Source organism: Dama dama, chromosome 2 (genome assembly GCF_033118175.1).
Source record: "Dama dama isolate Ldn47 chromosome 2, ASM3311817v1, whole genome shotgun sequence".
NCBI classification, from domain to species: domain Eukaryota; kingdom Metazoa; phylum Chordata; class Mammalia; order Artiodactyla; family Cervidae; genus Dama; species Dama dama.
In genome coordinates this window covers 8,878,963-8,900,482 of record NC_083682.1, presented here as the reverse complement: position 1 = coordinate 8,900,482, position 21,520 = coordinate 8,878,963, and the positions used below count along the sequence as shown (strand labels likewise).

Below are 21,520 nucleotides of genomic sequence, written 5' to 3'. Positions count from 1 at the left end.
ACAAGCCACGGGTTTAAAGACAGGGTGCATGGAGAAGGGAAGGCAAAGCTCTTGGACCACGCGTCCTAAGCAAATGTATTAGTAGAACACAGTGGCACTGACCTGGAGGCCTCGGGCTGGACTAAAGGGCTTGGAGACACGTGGGCCCATATGGTAGATATGCAGCCTCTCCAACCCCGGGAGATCCAGGGAGCTCTATCAGAATAACTACAGTTGTCAAGTCCTAAGAGCCAGGCTTCCCAGGTGGCTCAGTGGCAAAGAATCCGCCTGTCATACAGGAGATGTGGGTTTGATCCCTGGGTTGGGAAGATCCCCTGGAGAAGGGAACAGCAACCCACTCCAGTATTCTTGCCTGGGAAATCCCCTGGACAGAGGAGCCTGGCAGGCTACAGTCCACGCAGTTGCAAAGAGTCGGACACGACAAAGCGCGCGCACACACACACATAAGAGCCAGGCCGTGGCATACACAGAGTGGGAAAGTGCACCCATCCTCCGGGTGGAGACAAAGAGGTGAGAGTTGTCTGTAGAGAATTTTAAAACAATAAGACATACCAAGAATCCATCTGCTGTTTATTCTCACCATATGCCAACACTTCTAAACAGCATCAGTGATAATGGTCTAAGTTCTAACTCATGCGATTCCTGCCGAGATTTAATAACATGCATGCGAGCTTTACGTTAGCACACATTCCTGTTCTTTGAAAAGCTTAGTTTTCTATGTGGAAGTCTAATCAGAGAACACCTAGCTATACAGTGAACCTCCAACACACACAGACTCAGCTCCATGTGTCTGCTTCAGCAGGAAGTTCTGAATGGCTCAGAATGGTTCGAGTTCACTTTCAGGACAGTTTGGGCTACCAATCCCTTCCTACATTTTCCTGTGTTTAAACAGAAGTCTGCGCTCCCAGCACCAGAAGGAAAGAGATTAAAAGACAAGTGTTTGAAAGTCTGAATCAATTTCACTGGGAACTAAACTCTCATTCTAAAGCAATGGATTAAATAAATGTCAAAGTTCACCATCATTCAGCCATTTTCTCTGACTTTTGCCAAAGAAGAAAAACTTGGGAGAATTTTACCAAATAAATTAAAAACTTACGATGGATTTTCTGGTGAAGATGTTTTAGTCAAAATGTTTTAAATGTGGATATATTTTAAAGCCTTTGAATGGATAAACAACAAAGTCCTACTGTATAGCACAGGGAACTATAGTTAATATCCTGTGATAAATTATAATGGAAAAGAACATTAAAAAGAATATATATGTGTGCATATACATATATATAACTGAATCACTGTGCCGTTCAGCAGAAATTAACACATTGTAAATCAACTATATGCCAATAAAATAAATTTTAAAAATAAAAATAAAAAATCAGAAATTCCCTAGCAGTCCAGTACTTAGGACTCCCTGATCTCACTGCCTAGAGCCTGAGTTCTACCCCTGGTCAGGGAATTAAATCCTGCAAGCTGAACGGCACAGACAACAAAACAAACAAACAAAAAACCTAGAGATCAACAAACATAAATAAAATTAAAAATAAAAGCCACTAAAATTAATTTTTTAAGATATAGGCAGCATTTCAGTTTCTGGAATTTATTACAAAATGGGATTTTTATGAATCTCTGACAAACCGATTCTAATGTTTAAGGCTTTTCCTATTTGTATATCTGTTGTTTCATATGAGAGAAACTTTTGAAATTAATAAAAGCTGTTCTTCAATCAACTGTGAGCCAAGATACATTGACAAGTCTGCCTCTACTGAGAGTTGCATATGCAAAGAAGATCAGTTTTGTCAAAGTCAAGGACAACTTTTCAGAAAAAGTTCCAAAACAGAAACTGGAATGTTGTCATTATTCATGACTATAACCAACCTAACTATAAGAACAAGTTTTCTTCTAAATTACATTAATGCAACTAAAAACTATTAACCCATTACTTCTATTTTTCTCTATAACATCTACCCTACTTTACAATTTTTAGTTTTTCACTGGCATGATTTCATATACAAAGCTCAACAGAAGCAGCTTTACTGTGTTTACTTTCCTGCCATTACTAATATTTATTTCATGATTATTACTGAAAATAGTGTTGTTAGATAAGGAAGAGGAATGTTTTTAAAAGACCACTCCCAGCATCAAATATGCCAGGTACACCCTAATACCAGGCGCTGCCTTAAGCTCTTTACACGGATTAAACAATAATCATAATCACAACAATGAATTACAGGTGAGCACTTAATATGTCTGCTAAGCACTGTTCTGAGCACTTCAGAAGTATTAAGTCACATAATCGTCACTGTGGGATTGGAAACGTGATCAAAGTGCCGCAGCTAGGGAACACGATCGTGAACATTATCCCAGGGGTGTCTTCCTCAAAAGCCAGGCTCGAACCTCTCTGCAGAGGGTCCTGCTAGGGTTGAAAGGAAGCATATGCTAAGCCCCTTTATGATTTCTGAACCACATCACAGATCAGAAATTGGGAAAGTGAAAGCTGGTAAACTGCCGGCAGGGCGCCATGAAGTGTCTCAGCCGAGGCCAGAAAAACGCCCCTGTGGTCAAATCCGGGCGGTGGCGGGGAGCGGGGGGTTTGCATCAGGTGCAGCCCCAGACTGTGCTCCAGGGGCCCTTCCAGGCGCTCTGGTCTTCAGGAAGGCAGACAGGACCTAGGCGGAGCAAGTCTGTCCTCGCTGCCTCCCAGCTCCGGTAGGCCCTGCTCCTGTCTCAGGCAAACAGGACCTACCCACACAAGTACTCACACTAAGACAGCTCTAACCACTGACCGTCTCCCGCCTGAAGCCCACCGGCCAATGGAGGTGTGGCCCGCACATCCTCAAGGACCGGTTCTCTGATGACTCAGACCCGCCCAAACACGGCCCCCACCCCCAGCCCACACCCGCCTGCCTTACTTACAAACGGTGCACGCATCTTCCTGGGTGATGGCGGCCCTCGATTTCAGTCTCGAGTTGACTTGATCAGCTGTAAATGCCTGAGGCAGGAGGGAGGGGGAGTCACCGTCAGCAATAAGAAACCGCGTCCCCAAGACCCCAGGGGCCAGTGGCTTCTGGCGGAGGAGATCGTGCCCAGTTGATCTCCAAATTCTCCGGCAACGACCCGCTCACTCAGTTCCAGTTCCTTGCCGGCCCCCTCCTAGCCCCGGCACCTGGCCATGAACCCTCGCAAGGCGGGCAGGAAGGTTCACCTGATACCGGAGAGGCTGGCGGTGCAGCGGCGGGGAGCGCGATCGGTGTCACTTGCCCCGGCGGCCGCGCCCCAGAAAGTCCGCGGCGCCGCGCGCGCGCGTGCTCAGCTAAACCGAACTAATTTGTTTACTCCAGTCTCACCCAAGTTCTCCATCCCCCACACAGCCTGGGACACCGGGAGAGCCACCCCAAGCGTCTCACCCTCCTTACGAGCTTGGAAGTACCTCTCCACCCACCTCGCGAACGTGGAAGGCAGTAGCGGTATCCACCAAGAAGGGAACCAGTTAAATGGCCGCAGAGGGCAGGTCAGCGTGAGGTCACTCGGCCACTCCCCGTGTGACTAATTAGAGCCCCGCAGAGCTCCACGCCCCAGGGGGCCTCTGGGGCAGTCAGGCCAGGATGCTTTCCGCTCACCCCGAACCTTCTCCGCACACCCTCCCCTAAGCAGAGGAGCCCCCTGACCCCAGCTAGGGGCTCCCCCACCCTCAGTAGTTTAAGATCTCTTATACCTATCTATACAAATCGCACTGCAGTGTAATCAATTTGCTCATCCCCTCAAGTGGGTAGTTTAAAACTACCGTCAGTCAGTTCAGTTCAGTCGCTCAGTCGTGTCCGACTCTTTGCGACCCCATGAATCGCAGCACGCCAGGCCTCCCTGTCCATCACAAACTCCCGGAGTTTACTCAAACTCATGCCCATCGAGTCTGTGATGCCATCCAGCCATCTCATCCTCTGTCGTCCTCTTCTCCTCCTGCCCCCAATCCCTCCCAGCATCACGGTCTTAGACCCCCGTTATCCACGAGTTCTCTATCTGCCCTCTGCTGGGTAAAAAAAATAAGGAGAGACAGAATTATGGATAAGCTGAGGTTATTTTAGGGTTCCGGACCTCCGGTTTGAGGCATTCGCTGGGGATATTGGAACACATCCTCCTAGGATAACGGGGGATTGTATATTAATTTTTAAAACCATTTAAAAGCAAGGGCCTAGCAGAGAGAAAGTATTTTTAACTATTGGGTCCCAAGCCATCAGATATCCCCCAAATCTGGCACCAACCTGGCACATGGTAGGCATTTCACGAATGAAGGAATGAATGACCAAACACAAGCCCTTCTTGTGCACTGGGCTGTGACTCTGCAGGGATAAAAACAGTTCTGGTATATCACTATTTCCTGACCCTTCGCTGCTGGCACTGAGCTTGGAATCAGGACCCGTTGGCCAAATCCTGAACCTACAGGGTCAAGAGCACCCTTCCCTCTCTGAGCCTCAGTTTGTTCATCTGCAAACTGGGGTGGTGGTGATATTGTACAAGATGTAAGATAATGTATAAAAACATATACGGCTTTGCTGTCAGATAGGCGTCTCAGGTGGCTCAAGTGGTAAAGAATCCACCTGCCGATGCAGATGCAGGCGATATGGGTTCGATACCTGGGTCCCCTGGAGTAGGGAATGGCTACCCACTTCAATATTCTTACCTGGAAAATTCCATGCACAGAGGAGTCTGGTGGGCTATAGTCCATGGGGTTGCAGAGAGTCTGACAGGACTGAGCATGTACACAATGTAACAACAAAAATGCATTCCCCAAAGGGAGAGCAACAGATGAAGCCTGGCATATATATAAAGTGGGAGCCTGATGTCTGGCCTGGGGCAAGTCCTCACTGGGGACCTCTTGGCTGTTGTTAGGAGGAAAAGTACATGCTTATCCACAAACCAGCTTCCCAGCAAGGAGGTCAGAGGCACTGAAATAAACACCAAAGTTTTATGTGCATACTACTCACCCAACAAATCGTATTATGTGTATTGAGCAAGAGATTATCTGTAAGGCCATCCAAACCCAGAATGGCAAGTTTTGGTTTTGAGGAAACCACACCTATTCCTGCCTCTCCTTAATCTTTGCTTTCAATCAGCCCAGATGTCACTTTTTTTACTTTCTTTTTTCTCTTCCCTCTGTGACTGTGCCAGGAAAAACAACATCCCTGCTGAGGGGCAGGGATGTCAGAAAGTTTGGTTTCACCTTTCACACAGCTCTCAAAGGTGGAGCTCTGTAGGGAAGTCCCCAAGAGAAGCTACCGCGTGTTGCCACCACCATCATCAACAAGGCAGTCTGTCCTTAAGCCCCATTCCAAGTCCATCACCATGATGTGAGGGGACGGCCAAGTTCAAAACAGCCAGGATCAAACTGCTATCTGCCTACGAAGCCTCTTCCGGTCTTTTCTGCAGCCACAGCTATGGAGGCCCATCCTTCTTGTGACAGGTGGAAAATATTAATTTTTCATTACTTGCCATCTCTCCTTTCTCTGCCTGCTGAGGGTTCTCCTCCAGGAGAATCCATTGTTGTGCTGTCTCTGAGGAAGGAGTAACCACGAAAGAGGGAGGAAACGGCACAAGGTTACATGCCAAGAGGGCTTCCCTGGTGACTCAGCAATCAAAAATCCACTGCAGTGCAGATGTGGGTTCAGTCCCTGGGTGGGGAAGATCCCCCAGAAGAGGAAATGGCAACCCACTCCAGTATTCTTGCCTGGGAAACCCCATGGACAGAGGAGCCTGGTGGGGTACAGTCCATAGGGTCACAGAGTCAGACACGACTTGGCAACTACAGAACAACACGCAGAGCAGACCTAAAAGACCCTGCAGGGATTCTGAGCAGGTGGGGCAGGTATGAGAAGCAAGGGCCAGGGCAAGAGGAGAGCAAGAGAGGGGAGGAAGTGTGGGCAGACAAACTGCATTTAAGGGAACAGAAGCCACAGAGCATTATGTGACAACATGAAAGCTCTGATGTGAAACAGCAACTCCAAACCAGATCGCTCCTCAGGGGAAAGGTACCCCACCAGCCAAGTGAATAGGCTTTTGATCTGTATCCAGGTCACTCGGGGGAGGCGATGTCAGTACACTGACTGACAGATTGCTTTGACCAGAAAAATCAGGCTTTTAGGAAAGGAAGGTGAAGTGTAACTTCCTCATGAATTGCCTAGGTCTGCAACCCCTCAAACCCTACTGAAGAGGTGAGAATAAACCCCTATTGAGAGGCCCTGCAGAGCTTCCACTAGTAAATGTGCGGCATAACCACCTCTATTTCCCCTTAAAAGCACATTCCCGAGATGTTCCAGGCTCTCATTCCACTAAATGGCCAGTCTGGGGAACTGACAACTGCAGAGGACGTTTGCTTCTGGCCAGCATTCTCTCATTTGGCGACTCTGCTTGGTTCTGGTACGAGTCACAGTACCCCCCCATCACCCTGAGTAGGGACACATGTGACCTACATCTGGCTCTCTATCATGCCCCAGCCCTCAAGGGAGCCAGGGACCCTGGAAAGAGCATATGACCCAAGGCAGACCAGTCAGAATCTTCCTCTAGGATGGAGGTTTGTATGTATATAAAATACACACACACCTTGTAATAGGCAATGGGTCAAAAAGCCTCTCTCCTCTGGGGACAGTCAAGTGGAATGATGTAAGCCTGGAACCGTTTGTTCCTGCCCTCCCCAGCAGCGTGGAAGAAATCTACCTGCAAGAGGAAGTGATGCAGCCAGGAAATAATAGTCCTGTTGACATTTGATTCACGCCAGTGTAACTTCTAGATATCCAGTTACAAGAAAATGCTTCATTTAAAATATTCTTTTAATTATTAAGCTAATCAACATTGGACTTATCTTTGGCAAACTGTTTAACAGTAATCAAAGGCAAAAGTGTCTATCAATGCACCAAAGAGAAGCATAGTTTGCTTGACCTCTCCTCATCCACACATGACCACTTTCCCCACCCTGCTCCTTTCTGCCCCCCAGCTTACACTGATGGAGGGATCAACACTCCCCACACTCTCCATATTACATTAACTTGTGAGTTTGCCCCTTTCCTACTAAACTGTGAACTCAGTACAACACCCAGCCTGGTATGATCAGGGATGGATGGCTGGCTGATTGGCTACTGACCCCATCCAGTCTATGTTTCAAACTAGGAAAGAAATCTTTTTATTGTAGGGCTGAATGGGGTTTGTAAAGTGATCAGTCAATATTTGAGTTCAAACAACTTCTTCACTGCCTCCAAGGTCACCAGTGAAAAGGAAAGCTTTCAGTAGAGCTGTATTTACCTCACCCCACTCCCAGAGACGAACCACTTAAACCAGTTGGCTCTAGATCGGGCAACTAAATGAAAGTGCTCCAAATTCAAAGGTCCTCACAAGTCCATGTAACTATAAAATCTGTGCTTCATCTTACACAATACGGTCAACAGCACAGCTTTCTCTGGCATTATGCTAGAGATTAAGACACTAGTGCGGTATTATTTTGCAGGACAGAGAAAGCTGACTCACTCAAACCACTTACCACTGCCACCTTTGACACCAAGTTTTCATTCGCTTAGAGATCCTATTCACTTTACCAAACCCAAACCTACTTAACACATCTTCCCATATTAAAGAGAAAGGAAAAACACAAGTAACACGGTGCTGAGATCTTTATTCCATTAAATGACCTTAAAACTAAGAAACAGAAACATGCTTTTAATATACTAATAGCATAATCTAATCCATTGCACTTTTTAAAAAGTATATTAAATTTTAAAGCCATTCAAAAAGTCTAGGAGGAAGAAAGTGCTTTTAACAAATCATTTTTTTAAAGAAAGAGAAATCAGAGAAGAAAATTTGTATATGCTCAAAATTAGTATTAACTCCTTTAAGGCTTAAGTCCATGACAGCATTTATGTATCTAAATTGGAACACTTTGAGAATCAGATGCATCTTCCCCTGGTCATAAGAATACTACATTTATAATCTTAGTTCTGGCATGTGAGACTCCTTTCCCAAGAAGAAAAATTTCTTCTAAAATCTTTCTGCCCTTAGATTAATCTTGAAAGCCCCTGGTAAGGGGTACTCTGTCACTAATCTTCAAATTTATGATCCTCTCTGTCCTTTTTGTTCATTTTTATTTATGGCTTATGGTTTTCTGTGCATGAAAAGATTTAGAGGTTCAAGTCACAGTGCTAAATTTTTGCTTTTTCAAAGAAAAACAACTTTCAAACTAGTTTTTTTAATCCTAAGTACACCTGTTGGTAAATAGGATACTTGTACATTCATTTTTCAGAGAAGGCACTAGGACTTTCTAATTTAGAGAAACATTTTCATAGAGCTTGGGTAATCCTCTGGACTAAATGCATCCTTGTTACTCCTGACACTGAACTCTCGGTGACTGTATCTGGCAGGAGACCGCCTATTCTGAAACTCAGGCGAAAGGTGTCCACTTGCCTTCAGGCAGCACCAAATTGCACTTCCTTCCCATCCCTCAGATCACTCTCTCCCACTGTGGTCTCTGAACCACCTGTGATGCTATTTTTAAAAGTGGTGATTCCAGGGCCACAACCCAGACCCAGATCCACTAGGGCAATCCCTGGGTACAAAGCTAGCAATTTGAATTTTTTTAAACATGCCTCCCAGGGCTGTTTTATGCAGGTCAAGATAGAAGACAGCCACCATTCAAAACACAGTTACAACATGACTTCACAGAAGGAAAACTATTCAACTGCAAATAGTCTCTTACAAGTGGGCTTCAGAATGTCATTTTAAAACACCACCTACACAAATAGTTGGTATGTTAGTAACTGAAGTTTTTCTTCACTATGCCCCTATTCCTTGACTAAAATTTTGATGGATCTAAACATTAAGCCAAATGATGCAACCTGTGTTGGCTACCTTAGATGGCAGCCATCCTAAATAATCCTAAATTACATTTCAATAGTTTCATGGGGGGAAAAAATAGCTCTATTAAGATATCCATATAAGTTACATTATTTTGTTTAAAAAACCAGGGAAAAATAAAACTATGTGCTTTTTAATCACTTTTGCCTGGACTTAAATCAACTATGTAATTTTTCTATAACTCATACATACTTATCCAAGACACCATTTTCATAAGCCAGGTGGAACGCTGGGTATAACCTGTTAAATGCACTGCCAGTACACGGCAGTTTGTCTGTTTGTTCACCTAAAGCATTTTACTTCACGAAAGAGAAAAAAAGGAAAGACCAGGTAAAACAAAAACAATACTCATAAGCAACTCTACCAAATGTGAAACTACAGAGACCTCCATGCGACAGCTTTCTTGGTATACTGCTAAAATAAGGTATGACTCTGAGGCTATTTCATCATCTTACATGATAGTTTTCCCTCATTTTGTCTACACACCAATCTAGAAAGAGTCATCAATGAAAGACTGAGATTTTGATTCTATTATTTTTACTTGGAAGCTAACTGGAAGTATTAAAAAAAAAAAAAAAAAAACTTAACATTTAACTTCTCCTAAAATGAATTCTTTTCATAGAAAATTATGAAAACCTTTTATATGTTAGTAGGGAATGTGCCCCATATACTCTTAGGAATGTGCAAACTGAAAATGCTTGCTTGCGTGGAAAGGCAGGAGTGCCAGAGAAACACATAGCCGGCAAACCTCACCGTCCTAAGTACCGTCCCTGACCCACCAACCAACAGCTGAGGCGCGTAAGAAGAGAGAGGCATTCTCTTCAACCTGGTCATAAACCTCCCCAGGACTGCTTACAGCCAGCAATGAGAACGCACCTTTCATTGGAAAAGTTGATATAAAGTCATCAATTCTCTTTTAAAAAAAAAAAAAAAAAAAAAACAGAGAGGGCAAAGGAAAACTCATAAAAGTCCTCACTGAAAAAACTATAAACAATTTCCAGAGGCAGAATAAGACCAAAAAAAAAAGGTTTCCCCAGGGTAATTAAACAAAGTTATTCCTTTATGATCAAAACAGAAATTCGGTGAATTTAAACAGTAACTAAATTCTAAGGTTTCATTAAATCATACATGATTGCATGTTTTTTATTTTTTTAAAATCTAGTATTTTAGTATTGAAATAAGTTTTAAACATAGCATCCTTTTCTCACCATTAAAAGTAGGATAATTCTAGACAACTCTTCTGAAATCTATAAACATGCTTATACGGTGCATTAAAAGCTAAGTATGTCAACATCTGTAAGGCCTTTAGCAAATAAGTATCAATCTTCAGGAAGATGACAGGCCACTTGAAAATGCACCAAAATTTCAAAACTAAGGTTTTAATTTAATAAAGCTAAGTATTATTGATATGCAAGTAAACAGTTTTTAGAACAAGTTGGAATTTTTCTAAAATTTAACCATGATTGAATCAAATAGCAAGAACTTCGGAGCAAGATGGTATGTAAATATGAAAAATACATTAAACACTTAGAATTAATTCAAAACTTACAAAAATACTTGAGTGGTAAAGTGTTAAAACAGTCAAGAGAAACACTCTTTGATAAAAAGATGACAGACTAGAAAATACTTTTTTCCACCATTCATACTTCACCTATATAGAACTTACACTCGGAATTTGCCTAAAATTCCCTACCTCCCTCCCACAACAAAAAAATTATCTTAAGAATTAAGGCTCATATACCTGAATGCTTATATAAATACTTGCAGGCAAGTTGTATGAAGTTTTAAAATCCAAAACAATTCACCATGATAAACAAAGGAAAAGGCAACTGATAGACAAAAATTTTTATCATATAATCAAGGTAAATAAAGAATTTAGATACTTTCTAGATATTATATATCCAAACTTGGGTGGGACTTGGTCCTTACTAAGCCAAAGATACTTTAAAGCTACCAGACTAGTCACATATAAAATTAAATAAAGGATGATTCACTAAATAAAACTGACAGTTTTAGCTTCATTATTAAAAATATCAGACCATGAATAGGAGACTGCAAATAAACATTGTGGATAAAGACCTGATGTACTGCCAAGCCACATGAAACAGGACATCAATTAAAGGCAGCATGTTTGGTAAAAATCCTTCCTCTAGTCCTTGATAAAGTTCTGTTCTCATGAATGACAGCTGTGAGTGAGTTACGTACAATACACATATGTATAGACAGAAACCTACAATCAGCGAGTCTGACCAAGGCACAAGTTCAGATGACTTATCAGAGGTCATATGGTTCATTTAAACTCAAGTTTTTTCCTTGAAGTATTCAACTCATTCCTTTTATTATAAGCAGCTCTGGTTTTTCAAGGCATGTTTGCCTCTTTTCTAGAAAGAAGCTACAGGAATGAATGAAGGCAAAAAAAAAAAAAACAAACAAAAAAAAACAGAATATGTTCTAACAAAACTGCCAGCCTGTCAAGAAACAGACTTTAAATTTCAGTGTATGGTAGATTTAAATACAATTTTTCCATATTATGTGGCAAACACAATTCTCTAATATCATAAGATTTAAAAACTGTAATAGCATCATTTTTAATGTCTTTAGTTTTGAAGCTTTTGCCAAGTTTTGTAAACTTTTAAAAAAGGAATCCTTCTCAAAAGAGTACGGTACAAACTGACAATTCACCTCAAAACAGCATCTTTCATGTGAGTGTCCTCAATTTCCTCCCGATCAAGTCCTCGAAAGCATGGGTTCAATCTTAAAAGGCACTAAGCGGCACATAAAGGACTGAAAATCGCATTTCCATTGTTCTTTTAGCTTTTTCCCCCATAAAGTGCACAAAGCAGAGTAATAAGAAAACAGACTCAAGCTTGGATCTACACCAGCAAGGAAAAGAAATGCTTCCAAGAGAAATGGAAGTGTGTTTAAGAATTTGAAACCACAGGAAAGGTCTGTTCATTTATTAGTGCCGTGTTTCAGCTCTTCCCAGACGGTCCCGGGTCTGCTTTCCTGGAGACCTGGGCCTGTGGCCGTCGCAGAAGCCCAGAAATCAGAGGGAGCTAGAAGGGTTCTTGTCTGATCCTCTTGTTAGGATGCTACTGAGCTTTTTTATCCGAGGGTGGTCTCCCAGCAACTGCATCCCTTACAGCAGCCTGAGTGGAATTACCGATGTGAGAAGTGGCCTGCAAAAGTCCATTTATTCAACATGTCAGTTAATAAAATTACAGCACAGTGTCAAAAGAGCAAGCCATTACAGACAAACTTTCAAAAATCTCTGTCTACACTGAGACTGAAAATTAGGGAATGAAAAGGTCAAGGAGCCTGTGGCAGCTGCTAATGCCCAGAAAGTAGGTCAGCTGAACCTTTGGTGGGTGGGCAGCTCACCAGCATTCACAAGCTTCTAACTCAACTAATCTGTTCCTGCTACTCAGAAAAACAAAGCAGAGTCTCAAATCTGTAAACCTGGAGATCATGTAATATCAAAAGCCACTGATTTGATGAACTGATGGAAGTGAAAGAGATGCCATCCACTGGCAGATCTCAAAACAGAACATTTTGCTAAATTCATATTTTTCAAAGCTCATGACTTTCAGTGAAGCAAACTAACCTTGGATGTGGGAGATAATCACACAGGAATTATATCTGATGAGCATGTATTTAAAAGTTTCCCGTGAAGAATACAATGTATGTTAAGTTGGAAAGCTTTCTGCATTAATGAGCAGGTTTTAGGCATGGAAACAAAATATTAGGAATAAACATTAATATCCTAAAGAACAATAATAAAACATAAGGCCTATCAAAAAAAAATAAAAAGGCATGTTTCTCATGCCTTCTATCACTATTGAACTCTTCCAAATCGAGATATTTTACAATAGAAGCATGGATATCTATCTGTTACCAACCGTCAGCCTCCTGGGTTGGCACCACTTACCTGCTCTAACACATACGCTGCACCGGAATCAATAGCACCGCCCAGCTCACGATACTGACCAGAGTACCTGATGTACCCCCAGGTGAGAAGCGCTATTAACAGCAGTCCAACCATACAGTTGAACAGCTGGGCCACCACCTCAAGACCAATAAAGCCAGTGAGGCCGGAGGCGATGTATAGAGCCACGATGCCCGTGAAGAGCACTGCGGGGGTTCGGAACGTGCTAAAGACATTCTTGCTACTGTTGTGCTTGCAGAAGTTCTCATAGAGTTCCTTGATCTCCTCCTCCAGCTCCTGCTGGTAACGAAGGCTAAAATCCTTCCCGCCCATCTTTTTCGTCTTCTTAAAATGGTCCAGAGCAAGCTGTTTGAATTCGCAGTGCTTCTCCTCTAGAATGTCTGGAGACAAATACGGTTTGTCTCCCCCACAAACCTGACAAGAATAAAGACAGAACACGGTAAAGAATCCTTCAGAAACAAGTGCCAAATAAAACAAGTAAAAATGCTGAAAAGCTTAGAAAATTTTAAGATACTAGAAATGAACTTTAAAATGATGACTAAAATCAATAAAAGTCTGGGTTCAATTCTTCTGAAAAGCACACTTAGGAACCAGGGTGATACTGATCAGTGAGAGCAGTGACACTGTAAGGAAGTCTTGCTTAGAAAGGGTCATAATTAAAAGGCCCCAGTAACCAGGATAACCTGAATGTTGCCTCATCACCATAAGATACACTAAGCAGGATCAAGCTGGGACATCTGAAGTTAAAAATATTGCCCAGGTTAGATATTTCAGAGTAAGACTTATGTCCAACATACCTCTTCCATGTTGTTGTAATAAACGTCCTTGGCAGAGGCTGCAGCTGCTAAATTGTTAGCTTCAGCAGTGGCCTTTTAAGAAAGAAAACCACAAACTATAAATTCTTTCTCTTTTAATATTCTTCCACAAATAACCAAACAGAAGTTTTGTTTCATTCTATTCCCCATTCTTCCTTCTTTATGATTCTTCTGTTATTTTTCAGGTTTCCACACAGTCCAACTGATTAAATACACCTTTTCTGCCAGATTTTCTGCCAAAAAATGTTCTCATACATAAGAATCTTTGTCTTAAAACTAAACCTCTGAAAATAGTTCCTTTGCTTCAATTTTGTATGTTAAGAAATAGATGTAACTCAGAAGAGAAAAAATTTATCTTTACAATACCAATCCCACATGCTAACTCCCTTTGTGAAAATGTTTTGTCTACTAAAGAAATAAACATTTGGCAATGAACAACCTTATCTTCAGCACGTGTAAGTCAGAAATCATATGTATTCACAAAATGACATCTTGAAAACATCAAAATGTTGATAATAAAACTTGCTGAAAATGAAAAACCTGATTAGGAAATAGATAAGTCAGGACATGTTTTATGAAAATAGACAACAAACAGGCAATAGGAGAATGATCTGTCTAACAGAATGGGGTCTGTTTAACCTGGGTACAGTACACTTGTGGGGAAGCTGTTCTGGTCTAACTCCACCACCAGGAATACGGACAAGAAGATCAGAAGGCAGTCACACTGCTGCAAACGTGCTAGACGTGAACAGACCTCAGCGTGATGAAAAGGGGGGCCTCCCCTGCTGGCTCTGCGGTAAACAATCTGTCTGCCAATGCAGGGACACAGGTTCAATCCCTGGTCCTGGAAGATTCTACACACCACGAGGCAACTAAGCCTGTGTGCTACAACTACTGAGCCCATGCTCTCGAGCCTGTGAGCCACAACTCCTGAAGCCCGCGCGCCCCAGAGCCCAGGCTCTGCAACAAGAGAAGCCACTGCGGTAAGAAGCCCAATGCACTGCAACAAAGAGTAGCCCCCCTCCAGAAAGACCTCGTGCAGCTACAAAGACCCAGCACAGCCAAAAATAAATAAAAGTTTTTTTAAAAAAAAAGAAAAGGGGAACTACCAGGACTGTCAAAGAACTGCTTACCTGAAGCATGGATTTGGGGTGAGGCAGATCTTCTCCTTGGTAAATTTTAATATATGCCTTAGAATATAAACATAAGAACAATTACGAAAAACGCCATTAGTCATATTTAACTGCAACTTACTTTTCAGAAACAGTGACCATACAACTGCATTTCCTAAAGACCTAGATCCACACCCAGGAATTAGCAAAAACACAGCACACCTTTGAGTGCATGTTAGCATTTTTTTAGTTAACTAAAAATGTTCTCAAAGCAGCACACGCCTACCAAGGCGATGGCTCCCACCAGACTCCCCATGCACGCTGGCCTCACCACTGCCTGTGGGCAGAGTGACCGTCCGCCGTGAGGTAGTCGTGTCACATCTAGGTGCCGTCTCCTACTCACAGCAACTTCCTAACCACCTCCTCTCCACACCATCTTCCTTGAGGACCAGTCTTCCTTTAGCCACAGTAATCACTCCTCTAAGAGAGTGCAGAGAACATCCATTTGGTGCCTAGACCAATACTGCCACCCAGTGGCCCACTCCTGGAAGGACACTGGAGTCTGAAAAGGCTTTTCCTTCCAACTCCCCAAGCTTTAAAATACCTGAACCGAGTTCTTAACCTGTATCAGTTTCACCAAAAGTCAAATATTTTAATAATGAAAACCCCATATTTACCTTAAAATACTCCAGCAGTCCCCGACAGGTGACTTTTGAGCCATTGATCTCCTTTTCCATTAAGTTGGCTGGGTTTAATACATACAGTATCAGTGTCTGTAACTGCTCTTTGAATTCACTGGCAATGTCTGTTCGCAGGACCAAGAAAAAGGAAACAATAAGCCAAACAGATTTATTCAACCAAGGGGAGCATAAAGCACAATCTTCAGTCTATCTGCTAGCTGAAAGAGAGGGGCAGGGGTCCCAGACTGTGAGCCTGACCCTTTCCGTTGCTGACGGGTCTCTGTTCTCATGTACCTGTACGGTCTCCTTCCTTTCCACAGTATTAAGTCCTCTCTAGGTCCATAACAGCGAAGAAGGCAATGGCACCCCACTCCAGTACTCTTGCCTGGAAAATCCCATGGACGGAGGAGCCTGGTAGGCTGCAGTCCATGGGATCACTAAGAGTCAGACACGACTGAGCGACGTCACTTTCACTTTTCACTTTCATGCACTGGAGAAGAAAATGGCAACCCACTCCAGTGTTCTTGCCTGGAGAATCCCAGGGACGGGGGAGCCTGGTGGGCTTTCATCTATGGGGTCGCACAGAGTCGGACACGACCGAAGCGACTTAGCAGCAGCAGCAGCAGTTCATAACAGAATATGCAGAATATCGCTACCCTGGTTTTCACTCTGAGAGATTCATGTCTACTCCCTACATGTCCAAGAAATTTTACTTTTTATTTTACGGGACTGCCCTGGCAGTTCAGTGGTAAGGACTCTGCCTTCCAATCAGGAGTTGGGGGTTCAATCCCTGGTTGGGGAACTAAGATCCCACATGCCTTGTGGCAAAAAAGCCAAAACATAAAACAGAAGTAGTGTTGTAACAAATTCAATAAAGACTTCAAAAATGGTCCACATCAAAAAAAAAAAATCTTAAAAAAAAAAAAAGAATTTCATTAATATATCTTCAGGAAAATCCTTATCAAACCTTCAGGTTCTCCCAGACCAGGCCTTTGCCACACCCTCACTCTCCCCCTTAAAAGCATTATAAATCACTATTTATCCATTTGCTTTACTTTTGTTCATTTTTTTAACGTTAAAGGAAGTAGAAGCACTTCAACCTCATGATATTTAATTTCTATTATCTCCTCACAGAGGTTCTCTCTGGGCCACCCCAAAGGGAAAAGACTACTATTTCAGAAAACATGACAGCTTCTTTCCAGCTTCTATAGAGTTCCCACAGAAGGTTCAGGAAGCTGTTAAACAGAGCTCTTTCCTCAAAGTGAGAACTAGCTGGCCCAAGTACGAAAATGCAAGGAATCTGATTTATATGATCCAGCATCTTCGTAATTCAAGTTATTGAATTCAACTAATTCAAACTATCAGCTAAAAATAAAGTAGACAGGAACCCACACAAAGGTAGGAACTCCTTAACACTGCATAAACCGAATTTTACAAAATGGAGACAGTCTTATGTATTCATTTAACAGATTTTGACCACCTTTTTGTGGCAGGCATTGTTGTAAGAGTTGGAGATAGAGCAGTGAATAAAACAAAAGTGGTTTACTAAATTTTTTCCAGCTACAAGGATCACCATAAAAATCTCCACAGAAAAACTTCAGGTTATTTTATTTCTAAAGATTATAGGGTCTTCTAAGAGGAATTACTAGGTATGTGAGAAAAATATAAATTGCTGGAAAATATTTAAAACTATTAAAAAATATAACAACCATCCATAAAACCCACCATCAGACAATCAAAATTAACATGTAAAATTAACTCTCCCCTTCCTTTTTAAGGCTCTTATATCTTGCTAAATTGCTTTTGTAGAAGATTGTACCAACTTATATCCCTATCACCAACATATGAGAAGGCTTGTTCATTACTATGAACGCACGAGATTTTTATTGTTTTTAAAACCTTTGCTGACTTGATTGGCGAAAAATCGTATCTTGCAGCTTCTGCTTCTGACAGTACTAAACATCAGAGATACGGACGGGATCTTCTTCCTAACAAGATCCTGCAAAAGATATTCTATTCCAATGTAGACTTGGGAGTCTACAAAGTTTACAAAGAGAGCTGCAAGGGGCTGAGTAGGTGGGGAGTGAGCTGAAACCAGAACACTGAGCTAAGTACATGTGAAGCTGTGGCTCGTTTGAGGCTATTCACTATAATGGGGTAACAAACTTTCCGCAAAAATAATTCCTGAATTAAGTTGGATCCTGAAACGGGACTGCAATCGTCCTGGGTTGGTAAGCCCCTAGCTCCCCGAAGAAGCAAACCAAAAGAGGAGATCAAATCTCCTCTGGAGGAAAAAAAACAATCTGAATAATATACCAAAGAACAGCACAGAGAGATCGGAAGATGCAAAATAAGGAAGAAAACTAAGATATGGAAGACAGAATACAAGGTCCACAACTAAAAACAGACATACAGAATCTTGACATTGCAGAGAAAGAACACCCAATCGAAAACTAGACAAGAAGAATTTCAGAGGAAAGGAAACATGAATGGAAATAAATACATGAAAAGATATTCAACCCCATTAGTAATCACAGAAATGCAATTCAAGATCACAGTGAGATACTATTTTATAATCACTGATTTAACAAAACTAAGATGGCTGTTAATACCAAGTGTTGCCAAGGATATGGACCAATGGGAATTTTTATAACACTGATGAAGGAGTATAAATTGAAATAAGAACTCTGGAAAACAATTTGGCATTACCTAAGGTGAAGATATATATATTTCAATTATCCATCAATCCCACTTTTAAGCACATAACCTGGGAAACTCCCATATATCCACATCCACAAGAATGTTAATAGCAGTGCTACTCATAATAGCAAAAAAACTAGAGAAGCCCAAACTTCCACTGAGAATAAACTGCTATATTCACAGGAGGCACTGTTATCCTACAGTGAAACTGAATGAATTACAATCACATGCAATAATACAGATAGCCTTAAAAATAAAGCACACAAAGACAGTAATGACAACTCTATATGCAAGACAACAAAAGAGACACAGATGTGGAGAAGAGACTGTTGGACTCTGTGGGAGAAGATGAGGGTGGGATTTGAGAGAAGAGAATTGAAACATGTATATTACCATATGTAAAATAGAGGACCAGTGCCAACTTCAATGCACGAAGCAGGGCACCCAAAGTTGGTGCTCTGGCACAACCCAGAGGGATGGGGTAGGGAGGGAGGTGGGAAGGGGGTTCAGGGTGGGGGACACATGGACACCCGTGATTGATTCATGTTGATGTATGGCAAAAACCACCACAATATTGTAATTAGCCTCCAATTAAAATAGATAAGTTAAAAGAAAACAAAAATAAAAAAATTAAGCTCACAGTGAAAATGCAAATTGGCCACATACTATATTTTTATAAAGTTAAAAAAAAAATTGAAGAAACTTAGCAACAGACTGTTAAGTGAATCAAACACAAGGGCTTCCCTGGTGGCTCAGATGGTAAAGAATCTACCTGCGATGCGGGAGACCTGGGTTTGATCCCTGGGTTGGGAAGATGCCCTGGAGAAAGGAGAAGCTACCCACTCCAATATTCTGGCCTGGAGAATTCCATGGATAGAGGGCCAGGTGGACTATAGTCCATGGGGTCCCAAAGAGTCGGACACGACTGAGCGACTTTCACTTCACTTCACATACAAGTAATAACTTTTTTAATTCAAGGACAGAATAAGCAAAATTTAGAATAGTAGTTATTTCTGTGGCGAGGCAGGGAGAAGGAAAGAAGCATACAAATATAGAAAACAGCACTGATAATGTTCTTAATAAGAGACTGGAAAACTACAGCCCTTGGGCCAAATATGATAGCTAACTATATTTATAAATAAAGTTTTATTGAAATATAACCATGTATATTCATTAATACAATTGTCTATGGCTGCTTTCTTGCTACAAAGCAGAGTTAAATAATTGTATGGCCCACAAAGTCTAAAATATTCACTGTTTACTCCATTACAGAAAGTGTGCCAATTCTAGTTCCAGATATTAATAGTAAGTTGGGTAGTGGGTTGATGATATTCATTACATTTCATACCTTACATATATACATTATGTGTATTCTTTCTTATATGTAATACTGATGCATTCTTTTGCATATCAAATAACATATTTAAAAATTTAATGGTAGATCATTCTTCTAATTTGCTTTTATTTATTTTATTACTTGTTAGGCCAAACTCTCTCCCCTATTTGTTCATCAGCTGATTACCTTTTCATTGAACTTTTAGGGCCTTTATCTTAGTCACTCTTCAGCAAGTAAATAGATATATTGTTCTTTATGTGTATTATGGTAACTGAAATTTTTCTCCATTTTGTTTGCCTTTTTATAAACATGCATAAGATTATTATGTATTCAAAAGTATAGCACTTTTTCTTGATAATTTCTTTTATTCCTTCTAATTTTAAAGAGTCCTTCCCCAATTCCAGAGGTCAAATAAAATTAATTTTTCCCCATGCTTTCAATTTTATACTTAGAGTTTACTTATGGCTAATAAATTGAAATTTGCATGAGATTCTTTTTTTTCTAAATAGTAACATATACTTCTAATCACTGATTTCTACACCATCTTAAATAACCAATCATAAGATCTCTTGACATCAAAAAATGTTTGTTTTTTAATGAGCTACCTAAATAAACAGATACCGATCTCCATCTAAATACCCTTAATTCCACAGTCTTCTCAGGATGGCACCAAAATATGGCCCTATACCAACTTTAAAAAGGGGTTGATCCCTACATTTAACATTTGATAAAGGTGACATTTCAGCCAGTGAGGACAAGTTGGACTCTTCGACAGTGTTGAGACTCATAAGTAGTCATTCAGAAAATAAGCTGGATCCAAACTGGATCATTGGGAAAGACCCTGACCCTGGGAAAGATTGACGGCAGGAGGAGAAGGAGACGATAGAGGAGGACATGGTTACATGGCATCACCAACTCGATGGACATGAGTTTGAGCAAGCTCTCGGGGTTGGTGATAGACAGGGAAGACTGGAATGCTGCAGTCCCTGGGGTCGACATGACTGAGTGACTGACTGAATTGAACTGAAACTGGATTATAAATTATAATGTGAAAAAAATGGGACCTCAAAATTTCAAGAAAGAAATTCTTTAAAACCCTGAAGTGAAAAACACATAGTGTACATATTAATAATATGCTATCCTATGTATATTTATATTTGCCTTGCATATACTAAAGAAACTCCAGAAGCCTACAAAAATGGAATAGACTTTTCACTGAATACATTTTAACTCTTTTTGGGATTTAAAACATGCGACTGCATCATCCACTTGGAAAAACTTTTTTTAAAGGTTTCAACAGTCATCACACTGAAAGACTGAGAGCTTCAGAAATATTTCACACAGGAAATAGCAGGATCTAGACACCACAAATGGTATTGTCCAGGGTTTTACCCATATTTAATAGACCCTCAACTATTAATGTTTCTATGAAGGCTGTACCAAAATATGAGTTTTAGACATAAGAACAGATAAGAACTACTGTCACATGACTTAGACAATCTCAACATCTCATGGCGTCCAAGAAGATTGCTCCCTACAATGTCTTCTGTTTAATTTCTAGCTAACTATCTCAGTAGTTACTGTATTAGGTCTCTCTGCTATAGTAAAAAAAGGAAAACAGTTTTCTTTATGGTGATGACAGTTATCCTGTGTCTGCTGAAAAGGAGTCTCAAAAATGAGCTAATTTCCTAGCTAACTACTGTAGGAAGCAGCAGCTTAGCACTGATTATACCATAACTAAGATTGTGTCTGGCAGGTGTTCACCTCTGAATAAATAGTTATTCTTTTAAAAAATAAAGTAAGACCAGTAAAACAATCCCTGAAGTAATTAGGGGAACATTTGCAGAAACAGCTTCAGAATGCAGTTCTTAATAAATTTAAATGTTCTACAAAAACTACATGAAGGTCTTTTTCTGGATTACCCCTAAACAGTCTCAGGCTAATGTCTTATCTAGGTTATACAGGGCAGAGCTGTAGGATCTCAACCAAGTCACTGTACAAGTATATGCTTGAGAAAATACAGTGTCTAGGAAATTTTTTTCAAC

General features: G+C 41.1%; 2 protein-coding genes across 6 annotated transcripts in view; both read right to left on the bottom strand.

Moving 5' to 3' along the window:
• PLAAT3 (phospholipase A and acyltransferase 3) overlaps positions 1 to 3,539 on the bottom strand; it is a 31,213-nt gene extending 27,674 nt beyond the window's left edge. Inside the window, exons 1-2 of one of the 4 annotated variants that reach the window (XM_061165095.1) lie at positions 3,437 to 3,539; positions 2,911 to 2,986 (exon numbers count right to left, since the gene is read on the bottom strand). In XM_061165095.1, coding sequence (XP_061021078.1) covers positions 2,911 to 2,925 — 15 coding nt within the window. In that variant the 5' untranslated portion in view covers positions 2,926 to 2,986; positions 3,437 to 3,539. Of the gene's footprint in view, positions 1 to 2,910; positions 2,987 to 3,199; positions 3,352 to 3,401 lie in introns of those variants that run through there. The other 3 variants (XM_061165105.1, XM_061165119.1, XM_061165112.1) reach the window with 3 other exon arrangements.
• Positions 3,540 to 7,634: 4,095 nt separating this feature from the next.
• Positions 7,635 to 21,520, bottom strand: part of ATL3 (atlastin GTPase 3) — a 41,140-nt gene continuing 27,254 nt past the window's right edge. For both annotated transcript variants that reach the window (XM_061165080.1, XM_061165071.1), the window contains exons 9-13: positions 15,437 to 15,564; positions 14,781 to 14,837; positions 13,630 to 13,701; positions 12,815 to 13,246; positions 7,635 to 12,065 (exon numbers count right to left, since the gene is read on the bottom strand). In XM_061165080.1, coding sequence (XP_061021063.1) covers positions 11,979 to 12,065; positions 12,815 to 13,246; positions 13,630 to 13,701; positions 14,781 to 14,837; positions 15,437 to 15,564 — 776 coding nt within the window. In that variant the 3' untranslated portion in view covers positions 7,635 to 11,978. The remainder of the gene's footprint in view (positions 12,066 to 12,814; positions 13,247 to 13,629; positions 13,702 to 14,780; positions 14,838 to 15,436; positions 15,565 to 21,520) is intronic.